Source organism: Ornithodoros turicata, chromosome 1, assembly GCF_037126465.1.
Source record: "Ornithodoros turicata isolate Travis chromosome 1, ASM3712646v1, whole genome shotgun sequence".
NCBI classification, from domain to species: Eukaryota; Metazoa; Arthropoda; class Arachnida; order Ixodida; family Argasidae; genus Ornithodoros; species Ornithodoros turicata.
The window spans coordinates 126,321,746-126,339,582 of NC_088201.1; the positions used below are offsets into that span (position 1 = coordinate 126,321,746).

Consider the following 17,837-nt stretch of genomic DNA (forward strand, 5'->3'; position numbering starts at 1 on the left):
ATGAACAGAGCTCATAGCGCAGACCGTGGGTTCTGTGTGGACTACGGTGGTAAGCGCTGCAGCGGAAAGAACTACGAAGCAAAAGCTACCTAGTAGCAAAGTGTGTGTTTACTGCAACGGGGCACGGGAAGAGTGGATGCGATTGTGTCAGTGGCGTAATTAAGCACCATGTCACATTGTACAACCTGAAATGTACGGCAAATAAAATAATTCGAAATGCGAAGCTGCCCAATATTCAGATGTTTCATCTGCCGGCGCAAGCCATCGCAAAGTATATCGTACAACCAAAAAACGAGAATGGGAACACTTCCAGCGCGTTCCTGGAATACACTCCTCATTTGTGTTCGGAAAGCATGATGAACAGGTCATGGCACTCGTGAAGTGTACACGTGAATACCTCCGAAGAGTGCATGGAATGGATGTCCCCTATTCTGTTTGTCATCAATTAAAGACCGTTGGTGATTTCAATTCGTGTTTTGCGCGTATGGCCAACGCTGATGCCGACCTACGGAGCGTAACTCCTGTCTTTGTAGATTGATATTTGAACTGTGTTTCGTAATAAAGCTTATAAAGCAGAACTTGATTATCTCAAATGTAATATGAAGGCACGAATGGACGAAACTCATATGAAACTCACAAACCGGTCACGGCAGGTGTACGCGGAAAGCCCGCAAATGAACTTGAGATATTTCTGAAGTGATTTTTTTTTTTCACTACGCTCTGTGAGCTTGTTATTTATTTATTTATTTCTACATATCCCCTCAAGGCCCAAAAGGCATTAAAGAGGGGAGTGAGCAGGACACGATGCAAGGTCAAAGCACATTAACAATTGATAAATATGCGGACGCAACATAATGACAATAAACGAGCAACTTCGCCAAGAACATATTAGTGAGATAAACGCGACAATATACAATGACATTATATGTGAAGGAGGTCGCACAAGCTGTTTTTGAATTCTATAATATTAGTAATCGAAGTGATACAACCAGGTAAACTATTCCATTCTGATGAGGTGCGGGGAATGAATGAGCCCTGGAATGATCTCGTTGAAGAACGCACTACACCTACTTTTTGACGATGATCAACACGAAGGGAAATGTACGATGGTGGTGTGATCAAAAAATATTTTAGAGTCGCGTTGTGATAAAAAAACTTTATGGAACAGGCAGAGGTGGAGCATTTTCAGTCGTATAGAGAGATTGTATGATTGTATGATTGTATTGTATGAGAGATTCGTATGTAGTTGCCTAATATGACACGGGCTGCTCTGTTCTGAACAGACTCAATTGGTTTGATGAGATTATCTTGATCAGGGTGCCAGACAGAAGCAGCATATTCCAGTTTAGGCAAGACAAGTGTTTTATATAACGTGGTAGTCACGTGAACCGGGGCAGATGAGAAGTTTCGACGAATGTAGCCCAGGGTGCGGGACGCGTTATTACTTATGCACTCAATATGCGTACGCCATTCAAGGTTGTTAGAGATGAAGACGCCCAAGTATTTATAGCAGGAGACAGACTCAAGAGGGATGTTGTTAATAGTATAGGCCTGACTAGTTACATTGTTGCGGGACACCGTTAGAAGCTTGCATTTTGTTAGGTTAAGTTCCATTGCCCAGCTGTTACACCATTCGGATACTTTATTAAGGTCGGCCTGCAACAGGTCAGCATCATGACTGTTAGTGATAAACAACATGTGTGAGGTACATGAACCATTTTACGAGTGGCCGAATATGGAAAATATGCAACCTAAGTCACGCGTTCTTGCCTTACCACTCGTCACTAAACGCGCGTTAGGAAGTACGTCCGAGATTGTCTAACAATTTCTCTTACATGAATGGAAAGAGCGTTTGAAGATGAACAGAACGATGCCACCCATCTTAACCTTCTGGTATGTGCAGTTACGCTAGTTACGCTGTTAGTTAGGAAAGCAGTTACGCACCGAAAAATTTAGATTTTTTGTAAATGAGACGAATCTGCGATTTTTTGTCTCGACACCTGCAGAACCTAGAATCTCAAAGATAGAGCAAACAGTACTGCAGTACATATGCAATAAGTGTAAAAAATAAAAAAAATAAAAAGATCTGCATTGCCTTAATGGTTACGAAGATACAAGGCCTGAAAATTGCGAGGAAGCGCAGTGCTCGAAATGGTCCGTCTTGAAGATTATTAAAAAAAACAAAAAAAAACAACAACAAGGCATATTCAGCTATTTCCTCCGCCAATGTACTTCCTAAGCACTAGGCTTCAATATATGTTGGAACGAAAAAAGTAGAGATGGGACGAATCCAGAACTTTACGAATCCGAATCCGGATCCGAATCCAAGGAAGGTTCTGGGAATCCACGAATCTTACGAATCCTTTCATCAAAAAGAGTTTAGAAAGCCAGAAAAAATAAAAAATAACTCTACTGAAAAGTGTTTTGAAACAGAATATGATACATTTGCTTCATGAAAAACAAATTAAATAATTGTGCAGTTTCAGGAGAAAATATGCCCGTATAATTCTTCTTAAACGTAATTCATATTTAACATGTTGCTCAACGACTACAAGAAATACAGAAATTCTTTAGTCTGAATTATTTTCATAAAACTAAGACACTATCAAAAACAAAAACAATGCTAGTTAGTTAATGCTAGTATGTTAAATTAAGCAATGTTAATTTTAAACTTGTAATGTAACAGTTCTTACCTAAGCTCTTTCAGTCTAGAGCAATGGAAAAACCAAACAAGAAAACACCCGTCGGCCAATGAGGCTTTCGACGGACTCCGGAGGCGCCAATTTGAGAAAGAAACAAACAAACGTGGTTGGTGGATTCGAAAGATTCGATTCGCCGTTTTAGGGATTACTTCGCTTACTTAGGGATTACTTAGGGATTCGCCGTTACTGGGATTCGGATTCCCTAATCTCGAATCTCTGCCTAGGACTCGAGGATTCGCAGATTCGATTGGCACATCTCTAGAAAAAAGTCTTAGAGGTCGACCTGACCACCTTTCCTGAATCTGATTGAAGAACAGTCTCCTACCATCGGCTTTGCTGTCGGAGGCTTCCCCTCTGTTTTCCCCTAGACAGATCCCCTGGAAATCGGCTTAGGAGGCATATCAGTTTTATGTCCCCAGCTCCTCGCTGCTCTTCTTTCTTTCTGTGCACTTCTGTACACCGCTTATTGCCACAGCTGCTCGGCAGCACTAAAAAGAGTAGTTTTCGCTTCCGTTATCCCGCTGCGACGTTGCAGTCGTGACGACACAAGTGCGCACGACTCCCGTTCCCGTCCTGAACTCCCGTTAAGAAATTGTCTTCGTTCACCTCCTGAGTTGAGACTTCCGCGTTCCCCACGGAATGATTATTCCCAAGTGTATTTGATGTCGTATCACCGTCATGCGTTGTCTCTATATTTCTCTGGTCTTGTTGAAGGGTGTCCAATAAAGGGATACCTACACGCAGGTGGCGTGGGAGTATATACAAGTTGGTGTGGCCTGATCTTGCTGTGTACCTGGTAGCCTACTACGGCCTCAGCATCATCTACAGATTCGTCCTAGACAACGAAAAGAAACTGTAAGACCAACAATTTTCTAAGTGATTTCAGTACACCACATTTTCACCCAAGGTGGTGGTGCGGGATAATGTCTGAAATTGATGAGACTTCCTGCTCGCGTACTGCGGCTGCTTAGCAACCGCCATTAAAGGAGCACTGATGTGGTGTTCTCTTTCTTTTTGTTCTTTTTTCTGCTGCAGTATGTTCTGCAGCATATAAAATCAGTTCCTCTAAAAGAACGACGAGCGCAGGTGACCGCTGCGCGCGTGCGAGGCCTCTGTTCCATACCACTTGAAAACACCCATAATTGTTTTTTTTTAAAAGCGTGTAAAAGAAGGTAGGAGAACGGTACGTTGTGACCTCACATATCCCCCTACACGGCGGACAGTGTGTCGTCCAGCGGCGCAACAGAAGCCGGTGTAAGTGTGTGAGATGGGAAGAGAGAAAGAGAGCGCACTGATGACCTGCTGACGTCACGCGAGGGGATTAGGCCGTCCGTCGGAGGCTGCTTTCTCCGAGCCTTCTCGAAAATTTAATTGCGCAGTAACGATACATCGCACAGCGATGGTGGCTCCTGATGGACAGCTTGACGAACGAGACAGGGTATAGAGTCCTTGAATTGAATTGAATTTGAAAGAAAAATAAAACGGAGATTTCGGATTGACTAGTGTGAGACCAGCAACTCCACGTCACTTGGACCAGTTACGCTGGTGAACGATGTAACGATGACGGCGACTATGGGGACGATCTCAACAATGTGGTGGTGCTGGTGAAAGGGCTCGCCATTGTCGACCTCATAGCGGTGCGCAATGTCACGACTTACGCCCTGGGGGAATGTGCGTCATGGGAATAGCTCTACAGCAGTTCAGCAATAGTCCAAAAAGCAACGCCCACTAGCACCCAAATTTTCACGTTTCGAGTCAGGCTAAATATCATTGCTCCTTTATGGCGGATGAAATTCTGTGCTGCAGCCTTCCTTATTGGATGCGATGTTCACAATGCGACGTCTTGGGTAGAAAATACGTTGGAGGTAGCGTGTAGAAGGCTGTTCATATGCGTGATATATTCCATGCAAGACATTTTTCAACCAAAAGCTTAAGTTCGAAGCTCAACCTTCAACATAGACTTGAAATTGCATGGCTGAGAGCGAAGTCTTTCGTTATGGCATAGAAACTACGATGAACGGTTGTCGAGACACATTTTATGTCAGTAGGAGGCTTACTAGTAACCACGGGTCGGATTCACAAAGAGCTCGTGCGACGGAATCTGTCGTAACTCCGTCGTACGGGAAAGTTACGACGAAGTGTAGATTCACGAAGGGCTCGCGTCGCAAAATCTTCGCAGCTTACGGCGGAATCCTGCGAGAGCTCCCAAGCAGTCTTACGAAGAAAGATGGCGGCGTTATTTGGCAGCGGTGGATTTGGAGACGGCAAACAAAGACTCCGTAATACGCGCCAACGCATTGCACTTTGCCACATAACCTTCGAGACCATCCCCGAAGTGACATTGAGGCGCTTTTTTGCTTGGTAACTTTCAACAAATGCTTCAACTTTGTGCTCCGTAAAATCGGGTCGCAGGGATTTTTCAAGATTCCCTACACCACGCTAAGACACCCCCAACACCCTTCCAAATTGTCTGCAAGAAAGGCAAAAGAAGCCATAAAAGCTGCAAAGCTGAGTGCCACACACCGCTTACAAAACACCCTCACCCACCCCCTCCCCGAGACGAACATACTGGGAATATATTTGCTGTGTCATCGAACGCGTTTCGCCTGTGATTGCATGGCATCCATTATGGTTACTGAAAGACCGAGAGCACGTGCAGTAACAAAACATTTGGGGACGAAGAACTTCGTCTTCTTCTAATGGGACGACTCTTATTGGTCGATTACAAATTTTCGTCATCGTTACCATAGCGAAAACATAGTCTCGCACCTTTTGGCTGTTTCTCTCCGAGGTGCACGTGACAGGAAGTGAGCAACTTCCTCTTCCTCGTCAAAGCGGGTACCCTCTCCACTATGATAGCTTTGTAAATCGCGCTTAGGACGCCGTCGTACGAGCGTCGCAGGCTACGACGTCTTAGCGCATCTTAGCGTAACTTACGATCGCGTTTGTGAATCCGACCCCTGAGGCGTAGCGACGGGGCTGCGAGTGGCAATCGTCCCGGGCGCCCTTGCCAGAGAGGGCGCCGAACGGCAAGCCCTGGCAGGTTGGTTGGACAGTATAAAGTAGGAATGAAGAGAATTTGAATTTACGGTCTCGGCAGTGTAAATGGGCGTTTTCTTTTCTTTGTTTACAAGCTTTCGACGGCAGTGAGGGAGGGGGGGGGGGGCGCTCCAGGTTTGCCCTGCCACGGGCGCAAACCCGCCTCGCGACGGCTCTGCCAAAAACGTCTCTACGTACAGCTCTGACTGCCATTTCTAGGTCAGAATGGCTAAGCTGGTAGGTGGGGCGCCCGTAGTTGCTGGGCCCTATTCAGAATGGTATTGCTCTATCTTCTGACTTGCTAAGGACGAGGGGCGACACCATTTTTCTAATGCTTCGCATATGTTTTAGGTATTACGAAAGAGATGTAGCCCTCTCAATTTCAACAGTCGGAGGTGTGCACGATATCAGTCTGAGCGCTAGTTGGGCTCTCTCGTATTGCGCGATGAAGTACTCTTTCCAGAGTATTTCGTAGGCTGTGGAGATCCATAGGGGTCTCAAATAGGACAGAAATAGGAAACAAAAATACCTGCGCTTTCTGTTACATATTGCTGGTGGCCGTTTTCCGAGGGCCGTTGTAAGCGGCCGCTAAGAACCATTTTACATGAGGCTTGAGACGTATGTGTGCTATTAGGTTCTTCGAACATATATGCGTCTACTGCGGCAATTTTGCCGACCTGATCCCTGTGTCATTTGTGCTGGGCTTCTACGTATCTGTGGTGGTGAAGCGCTGGTGGGACTCCTTCTCCTCTATCCCATGGCCGGACTCCTTGGCGTTTTTCGTCAGTGCCTTTCTGCACGGTCAGGTACATACACACGCACGCCATTGCTTAGCAGGCTTGCGTAGACGCACAGCAGCAATTGCGGTCAATAAATGTCCTCTTGCTACGTTTTACCGAATCACATAGCACAGGAGAATCGTCGTGCTGACGATTAACATTTGCTTCGCTCCCTTTTCTGTTTTCTTTCTCTTCCACTAGGATACTCCGCGAGGATGTCGCTCGCGCCAATGCACGGGGAAGTACACTCTTAAAAATGAACTTCACCGCATAGCACGCTCCTAGCCAACCATCATCTCGAATGATACCGTTATCTGCCCTGATTTGTTGAAAACGGGAGGCGTACGCCTTTTTTGTGGCACTTATGCTGTTCATAATTGTCACCGAAAAGGCGTACGCCTCCCGTTTTCAACATATCAGGGCAGATAACGGGAGATAACAAACGAGGAGAGCGGAGGGCGTACGCCTTTTTGTGTCAATTGCCACAAAAAGGCGTACGCCCTCCTCTTTCCTCGAATCAGGAGCGATAACCCTATCATTCGTGGCAATGGTTGGCGCGCAGCGTGCTATGCGATGAAGTTCTGTTTTTAGAGTGCATAGCGTTCCGTTGCTGTTGGCCACGTAGGCAGACCTCACATTTTCTGTAGTTTAAATCTGATGAAGCTGTTAGAGGGGTTCTCCATAGGTTCCCAAGCACTAACCCCGTCTTTGTGGAAGACCCGTATCATCACATTCTTTCTTAAACAGATATCTAAACAGTAGAAAGTATCCTCGCAATGCAGTCGTCGTCGACGTATCCAAGTTCGCGTAAGCTTCGTTTCTGGAGCGAACATCTTTGGAGTAAACGGCTTGGCTTCCACCATCTCAGCTACAACGTTTCAGTATTATACAGGACATTTTTTTTAATTCTTTACATTTCTCTTTTACAGCGAAAGCTGTATATGCGGAGGATAGCGAGCGTGCGCCGTGTGTCCCACTCCCAGGTGTGGCCGCGCGGTGAGAAGCGCGCTGCGAACGTGGCGTTATGCGACGTTGGATATCACGTCAGGTGTGCTGATGCACGTGGCGGGAGTGGAAAGCACAAGACGCTAGGCCTTTCGCCAGGATGGGTCCGCCGAGGAGGGTTCCTAGGGAAGGTTCTCGTCTTGTGTACTTCTAGTACGAACTGGTTCAGAAAAGAATTGTAAAGGTTCCTAAACATGCGATCAGGGTTCGAGTTGCAATACATTTACTTTAGTAAGGTATACTTTCGAAATATAAACATCCCAGGTGAAAAAATTTTGCAGTTACAAGTGGCTTATGAAACAGTTTCCACTTGAAGCCACTTTGAACCACTTTGTACGCAAATGATCTAAAGTGGAAATTGTTTCATAAACCATTTGGGACCGCAGACGTACTTAACCTACCTAACTACGTTAAGAACTCTCAAACACGGAGACAAGATCGTGTTAAAGTATCCCCACAATGCGTATGGACACAGATGTCGCTTCATTTCAGCCGCAGGCACCCAAGGTGGCACAGCTACTCGGAATTTTTAATAAAAAATAATGAAAAGCAGTCTTCATGCCATTTTTGTGGCTGCGTTAGCGGCTAGGCGGACATCGTGTGGGAAAGAGCATGTAAGCACTGGACGGCTAATTGCTACACTTCCGTTAAATAACGTTTCAGTTAGATGCTATCGCGAAAATGCGAATCGGCACAATTGGAGGCAATCATTATTTGAGTCCACTCCTTTTCTTAAAACTAATGAAACGAGCCGGTATTTTGAGATATACGTCGCCATAGTTTGGTATGCAAACGAGGCGAAACCAGAAGTACGCATTTCTCGAGCGCAGAAATGACATCGCTTTGGCTTCTCTGGACCGAAAAGCAGTTTGTCTGACAAACGGATCAGCGTTTATTCCAATCAGCTCCATCCCCAATCGACCCCTCAGTGGACTTCTTTATTACGTCTCGCTGCACTCCCCACGGGGAATCGCTCCTTGACAGCCTCCGTCTCAACGTCGCCCGCACACCGCTGCATCTGTTCGAAATGGGTCAATCCAGCACTCCCCTCTCCACAAGCTGTGGCGTGGTGACTGATATTACCCACTGCATCTTACACTGCCGGCAACACCTTCTTCACTGTGACGCCCCTGTCGTCGTGTATTTCAACTTGGCTACAACACTACTGGCTACGTTACTGGGTCCTGTTCTTCAGCCGACTCGACCCAGTGGGCCGTCACTACTGCACTCCTCCGCTTTCTCCACCCTTCGAACCTTGTCAACGCCTTGTGACTATGTGACTGTGTGTGTGATTTTTCAGTTTTTTCGTCTTCTTTTCTTTTCTTTTTCTCCTTTTTTTCATTTTCTTCTTCTCCTTTCCTTCTTTTGCTTCTTCTTCTCCTGCCTTTTTTTTAAGTAGCAAGCCGACCTCTGTCTGGCTGACCGTTCCTGTATTTTTCCTTAATAAACGTATCCCTCCCCCAATGCTACAAAACACGTGGCCCTCCGACAAGAATATCCTTTCTCACTTTTGCGTTCGCGAAGTGCGTGGTTTCACTCTCGGCTCATTTGCGTATAGCAAAATTTGGTGATTTGTATCTAAAAGTATGTGCTCGTTCCAGGGTATGTGTATTTAAAAAGACGATAGATTTGTATAATGGCTGGCTCCAACTGTGCTCTCTTGTATTTCCCCCGAAAACAAACTGATTAACAAGTTATTTAATGAATTTTAGGTAGCCAGCACTTACAAGCTCTTTCCCACAGGATGACCGCCTGGCTGCGTAACCCTCTGTGGAAACCGAATCTAGGTACCTCTCATACCTTTATTATAAAAAAAAAATGTGACGGATATATTTAATAAAGCCGCGGTTTTGTTCAAATCCGAACCGGTCGAGAACAGCATTAATATCGAATTCGAGAACAAAGGAGTATCACAGACGAGAAGTAGTATCTTCTTAATTGTTGCATAGGGACTAGCGAAGAAAACTTCTGAGGTTGCTGTTTTGGAATAGATGACTTGAGAAAATCATAAAATGCTTGGCACCGCTTTGAAATATGCGAACTTGCTTATCAGAAAGGAGGTCTCCAAACTGTTTCGATTTCGCCCTTCTCGGCGCCTTGTCCACGAAGCGCCAAGGTCACCGAAAACGAAAGGTAAAGCGGTAACTACATATACGAGTACAACGATTTTTCGACGGAGAAACGGCAAATTTTCTCACCGGCACGACAACTCGACGGAGAAACGGCGAGACGAACCGCATGCACAGATTTCCACTACGGCGGACGGTGGCGCCCCAGCGGGCGTTTCGTTAGTCTGTGTTAAACATTGAGTTCAAATTAACTTATCAATATTTTGCTACACACAGAACAGTTACCGTGGTACACAGATGAAGCCCTTGCGGTCGAAGCACATTCGCAAAGCAAGCGTCAGACAGCAGCCGGCGGGCTTGCTTCACAGTTCCCAGGTTGGTCATACCGGCATCCGAAACGGAAGTTCGTGGAACTCGTGGAATGGTAGCTCGTGGAGCGGTCCTACACTCTAAAAACAGAGCTTCACCGCATAGCACGCTGTGCGCCAACCATTGCCACGAATGATAGGGTTATCGCTTCGGATTCGAGGAGAGCAGGGGGCGTACGCCTTTTTGTGGCAATTGGGGTATATGGTAATTGCCACAAAAAGGCGTACGCCTTCCTCTCTCCTCGAATCAAAAGCGATAACCCTATCGTTCGCGGCAATAATTGGCGCACTACGTGCTATGCGGTGAAGTTATGTTTTTAGAGTGTATTGGCTGCCGTCGAAAGGACGCTTCGCCGTATTTTTCTGTCCACCACTGTCGTCGAGAGATCGGCGACGTTCCCATTGCTCGCGTCGGCTCACCGGAAAAACGGTGACGGTGGCCGGTTTTCCGTCGAGAATCCGTCGTATGCAGTTACCGTTTAATCGACTATTTCCCTTCCACGTGATAGTATAACCTCGGAAGACGCAACGCGTGTGTAAAGAGCACTGGGATTTCTTGAAATCGTCTATTGCGCCAAGAAATGCGCTCACTACAGCAGGTCAATGCATGAGTGTTGGAGGATGCCTTGGTCTGTACGCACGTTTTTTGTGTGCATGCATGGCTGCAAATCACGCTCATGTACTGATGCTTTAAAGCGCTTCGTAGGAAGCTTGAAGCACGTGAACGGAGTCTTGCCATGTGGGAAAGAAATTAAGTTGTTGTTTTTCAGGATGAACGTGGCCGTTTGATGCGACGTACGATCATGCGCTACGCCAACCTGTCCTTCACCATCACCTTGCGGTGCATCAGTCCTCCGGTGAAAAAGCGTTTCCCTACACTTGACCATATTGTAGACGCAGGTCAGTCCGCTCATACTATTTTTCTTCTACCTTCTAAAACAATCCAGAAGTCCATGCCCATCTCATAATACAGAGAGAAATAGTGTGCACCACATTCGCTGTAAAGTGCCTATTCCGCGCTATTAAAAAAAACATGGAAGGAAGCTGGCACAAATATTTATATGAGCATGCTATTCCTTCAGGAACTGTTATGCAAAATATTGCTGTAGAAATTAATGACGAAGAACTGCGAGTCCCCTCGCAAGAGACTGTTCATTGCGGGGATAGATTCGAAATTTATCGCATGCAGGTGCTGTCATGATGTTCGAGCGTCGCACCAGCTTCGCCCACGTTTCATCCGGCTTTCCAACACACTCCAAGGCCAACGCCGACTTTTTGTATAGTTTACCTGTCCCGACGTATTACAGTTGATGAAGCATGTAGCATACAGTCCAGTGACTGGTCTCCGGGTGTTATTTCATCGTGATCATTTTAAAGATATTGCCTGATTGTTTGGTTATACTCTTGTAAAAGAATGACATCCTTCCGCGAAGTTCCCATTAGTTTAACGAGAAGATTTGTCGCCAGATCACGGTTGTCCCCGAGCTTAAACGATGCGGTTGACCTCCAAGAGACGTACTCTATACCCCTGTTCTGTCATGTAGATGGTCTTGCGAATTTGATGAAGCACTGGGTATTCAATGCTCTCGTCGGTAGTGTGCGTCTGGGCGTCAAGTGTTCCCAGGAGGAGGAGTGTCGTTGGGAGGAACCCGAGAGATCTGCCTGCCTGATTAGGCGGCATGTTTCTCGGGAAGGGAAAGGTGGTGGAGAGGAGGAGAGGAAAGGGTGAAGTGGAAGACCGAGCGGAATCCGCTCGGGGGGAGGATAGCTGCGTCCATGGGCCGACTTCAGGGGAACTGTGCCGGCATACGCCTATTACACATCTGAGGGAAACCCAGGAAAAACCCCAGACGGCACAGCCGGCCCGCGGATTCGAACCGCGGACCTCCCAGTCTCCAAGCGCACGCGTTACCGCTGCGCCACCGGAGCTGGTCAAGTGTTACCAAGTGTTCAAAGTGCCAGAATTCTAGCAACCTTCTTGTAAGCCTAAGGTCGTCAGTATGTACGTGCACCACCCGGACAATTGAACGACACTGACCTATTTTGTAGGATCCCTGGAACGTTCACCCGAACAGAGTTTATACGGCTGCCAGGGCATATGTTTCAGAGAGGCTGCAAGAAGGGTCAGCGGGCATTGGAAGATTCCCTGAGCGTAGTTGGTCGAATTCGAGCGCTCCAATCGCCACTCAGTTATCGGAACAAAGAAAACAACGGCACATTATCACCTGCCTTCTGGGTACCTGCGCGTTCGCTTTGTGCCGGTAAAGAGATAGAGCACGCTCTTCGCTCTTGCATATCAGAGCTTCTGAGATACATCTCGAAGAATGGATGTTCGTTGGCTTCCGCAATGAAGTAGGGTGCAGAAAACCTTCTGTGAAGCTCCATAAAGACGTGCTCTCGCTGTGCGCAACATCAATACAGCGTTGCGGGTAATCGTTGAGGCATTTATGGTCAAAGGCCCGGCAACAAAGTGGGGTTCTGTATCATACTCTGGTATGCCATCCTCGCAGCCCTAGAATACATTGCTGGCCTGCCAACTGAGAAGTCCTCGATTGTCCTCACTGACAGCAGGGCGTCCCGCCATCATACGTGACCGACCCAGAACGATCATCCAGGCATAGAATCGGCTCTGTGCCAATGGTGACGTTCTTTCTCTGCAATGGATTCCCGGTCATGTGGGCCTATCCCGTAACTCACGCGCACATGCGGCTGCACGACGTGCTGCACAAGTTGTGAGTCATGCCACTGTACATCTGCCCATTACTGTTTCTGCCTGCCGTATGTCTATCCGCCGCCGGTGTGCTGCTCGTACCCAAGCGTTCAGAACCGACACTGCATCATACAACAGTCAACTGCAATCAATCGGCCCCTTAGTGAACTTCTCTATGACGTGTTGCTGCACTCGTCACGAGGAATCGCTTCTTCACCGCCTCCGTCTAAACGTCGCCCGCACACCGCTGCATCAGGGATGGGCATAAATACATTTTTTGAGTATTTAAATATAAATACAAAATACTTTGTTGACAGGGGTATTTAAATACTCTTCATAAATAGTTTTCAACATGAGTATTTAAATACCGTAACTACTACCATAAATACTGTGAGGAAGATGTCATCTGGAATCATAGAAATAATTACGATCATAAGGACAAATCAGCGAGAAAGAATAACATTTATTTGTTAGATTATCATGGCGATTTTAATATTAGAAATTTATCGAAGACTGCTTCTTTTAGGCATCTTCTGTTCGGCCGTACAATCAGATTCGCAAAGGAGAACAGCATCTCCACAGGTGCCGATGAACAAATGCTTGTATTAAATTTGACGAAGATGCTTCGTAGAACAATGCAGTCGGGTAGTCACGACCGTTGTCCGCAACAACAGTGAAAAACTCGCCATCTAAAATGGTTTGTCGCATGCGCATGCTAGCGCAAACCCGACATAATTGCGCCCCAAACTCTCCCGTCTTCCCGAAAGGTCGAATGCAGGGCAACTTTAAGATATGAGTCAGTATATTCTGTATTTAAGAGTATTTATAAAGTATTTACAAGAATAAATACCCGAAAATTGGTATTTAAATATAATTATAAATACATTTTTCAAGTCTGTATTTAAATACAAAATATAAATACATGTATTTATATTTTAAATAGTATTTTAATTACAATGTATTTAAATACTGCCCATCCCTGCGCTGCATCTCTTCAAAATGGGCCAATATAGCACTCCCCTCTGCACTAGCTGTGGTGTGGTGGCTGATATTACCCACTACATCCTACATTGCCGGCAACACCTTCTGCACCGTGACGCCCTCTGTCGTCGTGTATCCCAACTTGGCTACAGTACTATAACATTGGCTACCTTACTGGGTCCCGTTCTTCAGCCGACGCAGTGAGCCGTCACCACTACGCTCCACCGTTTTCTGCACGCTTCGAACCTTGTCAACGGCTTGTGATTGTGTGACCGTTCAAATGTGGGGAGTAACACATTACAAAGTAGTCCGTTACTGGTAACGCGTTACATTTCATTGATCAGTTATTCGGTAACGCGGTACATTTCAGCAATGAGTTATGGTACCGCATTACACTTTGGAGAGAATAAGTAACGTAACGACACCACATTTTTACAAAGTAGCGCGTAGTGGCATTACGTATTACTCAGAATTCGGGAACAACACCCGTTCAGTGTATAAATTCTAAGGACTTTGAGAATTGTGCCCTATAGAAGCCGGGAAAAACGCTGGATTCTTCTCTTCTGGATATTTAATGTGACCAAGTAAACTTGTGAAGCACAAGTTCGGTACAATTTCAATATAATGTCGCACAAACTGAATACACAAAATGCTGACACTACACAAGTCGCACTATACTCGCGAAACAAGCTTCAAACAAGCTAACACGCGCGTAATGTTCACAAAGAAACTCACAAAAGAACACCACTCAGGGGAGCCAGTGGCAATGCAAGGAGACACGGCCGCGGCAGAAACTAATGTACCGCGTCGACCACCTTCGGAGGAACTCTGCCTCTCCAAGTGTAACAAGCTTGGTCTCCAAGTAAAGGACACACTACGCGGCCCGCAGCGTCATAGCAACAAATGCAATCACGGTGCTTCGTCCCCTTGTGAGTCCTCAGCTTCGCTCTTTCCCAGGCGTATGGTCCATTGGACAACATCGGCCTCCATTGTGCCTCGTTTTTCTACTCGTCTTTAACATCGACAAGTTCACACTTTCACCCACGGAGAACGATCCTGGAAGTAACCAAGGAAAGATTATTAACCTGTAGTTTAACACCTTGTAACAGGTTTTCACCTGTTGAGGTACACCTGGTGAGTTTTTCCACCACCTTTATTTTTCTTTCCCACTGGCACTTGTGGGTCCAGGGAAGGCGAAGGTAACAGAAAATAGCCTCTACGCCTCGAACAAGCGACAAAATATCAAGGGATTGGCTGCTTTGGACTTGCACTGTGTAAAAGATAAAAGGTCACCGAAAAGAATACGACAGACTTGAACAGCCGCAGTCCTAAATGCATCACGTGTCCTATGAGCAACGCTCATGTGACGCCTTCTTCAAAGTGAAGTGGCGGCGTCTCACCCCTTCTAACGAGATGGAACATTGGAAATTCGAAACATGGAATCCCAAGGTAGCTACCCCACAATCAGGCAGACGCTTGTACAAATCACCGCCGTTTCATCATCTGCTTCATCTGAACGAGTGGTGCTTCTTATAACGTTCTGGCGATGTAGTGCAAAAGGAATGGCGTTACTTCTTAGAAGTAATCGAATCAGTAACGCACTACCTACCACGCAAAAGTAATGAGCCACGTAATGCGATACCTCTTGAAAAAGTAACGAGTAACAGTAGTGCATTATAAAATAAAAGTAATTTCCCCACCTCTGAACCGTGTGTGACTTTTCTGTTTTTTGTTCTTCTTTACCTTTACCTTTTCTTTTTCTTTTTTTGTTACACCAAGCCGACCTCTGTCTGGCTGACCTTTCCTATCTTTTATTCTTAATAAACATATCCCTCTCCCTCATGTGCAGAGATATTCTCGCTTGTCGACACGTTTCTGGACGTATAGGAGAATTGCATGCTATGTGCTTTCCTCCACATACTTCGCAGGTCAGTCTTGACGCCGATCGGCACATTTTCGCTTCATGATAATTCTTTCCGCAACAGAACCAATAACCAGGCTGACTGATGAAGTGGATTCGAAGCCTATCGCACGCAGATGGTGCCAAACAGTCGAGGTGCAAGCAGAGTGCAGCTTTACCGGTGTTTCACCCGATTTTCGAACAGCTTCGCTTGGGAAACGCACATTGACTTGATAATTAGTTTACAAGAATCGGCGCAGCAGTGGCGAACTCCCTCAGGTCCTTCTTGCATTTATGACGCCAGCTCATCGAAGCACTTTTATTGGCGGCAGTGAACCGTGTACTAGAGCGCTGGAGCATGGCGACCTCGCGGCTGCTCTGTGTTTTTCCTTTCTTCTTCTTTTTTTGAAGCTCGGTTACTTAAAGGGACGTTGGCACCCGGAAACCCATCTATGGAACAGATGTAACTGTATGTTCGGCATCGGGAGACATCTACTTGACGTTTTTTTTTTTTTTTTTCGTTCGAAAAGTGCTGAGATATCACATAAACGAGTTTTAAAGACTAACGCTGCTCCCACAGCCGCGAAGGCTCCGGCGACAATGATACCAGCGTGACGTCGATTCCTAACAGGAGTGAGAGGGCGGCGCGTAGAGAAGAAAGGCTTTGTTTCCGCGAGTTTCGTCTGCCTGGCGCAGCCGCGGCATCCCTTTTCTCAAGGCCGTGCTCTTATTGGTGTGACACCACGGTGTAGAGAATGACGTTTCCGCCTTTTTTCAGAGGGAGCATTCCGGCATACTCTCAACATCCGACATCGGCTCTTATCATGTATATTCCATCGAATAGCAGTCAAACTAGGCCTCTATTTCACGTGGGATTTTCGATAGTGTGGTCAGTGGTTAACGAAGAATAAACTGACACCATAGTTTCGGAATCGACTGGAACGAATGCTGCCGTCCCTTCAAAAACAAAACATTCTAATTGTTTTGTTCGTGTGATTAAATTCCCCATTCATCATCTTGAAATAAAGTTGTTTGTTTGTTTGTTCTTGCCATGAAGCAGTGTGATACCCCTGTCAGACGGGCACGATATATGCCAGTTCAATGCACGGTGAATGCTACAGGAAACTGCATTTACCGTGCCCGTGTGTCTGGGGAATTTCTCTCTTTGAGCAGGGGTGAGCGCTGATATGTTGATGCATTCTGGAAACCGTAGTTGCGTGAGTGTACCCAACCTAGCCTCAAGGGTAGTGCGGCAAAGCCCGTGATTTCTACCCACGTAATTCTTGCAGCAGACACCGTTACATTCCGGTATTCGGGAACAAACGCCCGGGTAGAAATATTTATCGTGTCGTGCACGCGATTGAGTCAAGGTTCGTCCAACTAATTCACGAGAAACACAAGGCATAATGTCCATTTTGTCATTTATGGGGTAGGGTCCTGTGGCTAACGGGGAAACATCCCATGTCATCACCACTTCTCCATCAGCTACTGTTGTTGTTGTTGTCATTTCAGGTTTGTTACTAGGGAATGAACGTGACATCTTCGACAATCTGAAGAGTAACCATGCGCCGTACTGGATGCCTCTGGTATGGGCGTCCAGCATCGCAAGCCGAGCACGCAAAGAAGGGCGTATTAGGGACGACTTCTCACTGAAGACCATTGTCGATGTGAGTACCGCCACGCGACTATAGTTCATGCAAAAAAAGAACAAGTACTTCTCTCGAGCAATGATTAGTTAAATAATTCATACATGTCCATAAGCATAGAAGCATGGTAGAACTCCGGGCTTCAGGAAAACGTCACATCACAAGTCAAAGGTTAGAAAATACACAAAGGTGGTGTCCGGAAAAAAAGACAGTTGAACTGAAGGTGCGATCGGAATAGTGGGTGCCTGAAAAACATGTAACCGGAATATTTCGTTTTGAAACAGTTGGAAACATTAGAAAATAAATCTAATAGGATTTTGCAGCCGGCTGCGCGCTCCCGGTTGAATTCAGGGAACAGTGTGCAGACCGACGTCACTGAAGTTGTTTATGAAAGAAGGCTGTCCGTCACAAAATTCGGTCTACCGACCCGTAATCTGCTGCCTAACAGTCGCTAGAACAATCTGCGTTCATGCTTTCGGTGGTATCGGATTGCAACCAGCCTGGCGACGCAGTCAGCTGAGTGATTGGGATTCTCGCCGGCAATGCCACTTACGTCAGCGGTGGAGGCGAAGCATGGAAAGGCCATCTCAAGCGGAAGCTGGCAGTTGGTTTCGAATCCTAGGATTTTAATGTTTTAT

At 46.3% G+C, this 17,837-nt stretch overlaps 1 protein-coding gene across 1 annotated transcript in view; it reads left to right on the top strand.

Annotated features, from left to right (window-relative positions):
- LOC135368704 (bestrophin-4-like) overlaps positions 1–17,837 on the top strand; it is a 74,329-nt gene that overhangs the window by 13,291 nt on the left and 43,201 nt on the right. Inside the window, exons 2-5 of the mRNA XM_064602160.1 lie at positions 3,447–3,557; positions 6,376–6,547; positions 10,733–10,862; positions 17,066–17,220. Coding sequence (XP_064458230.1) covers positions 3,447–3,557; positions 6,376–6,547; positions 10,733–10,862; positions 17,066–17,220 — 568 coding nt within the window. The remainder of the gene's footprint in view (positions 1–3,446; positions 3,558–6,375; positions 6,548–10,732; positions 10,863–17,065; positions 17,221–17,837) is intronic.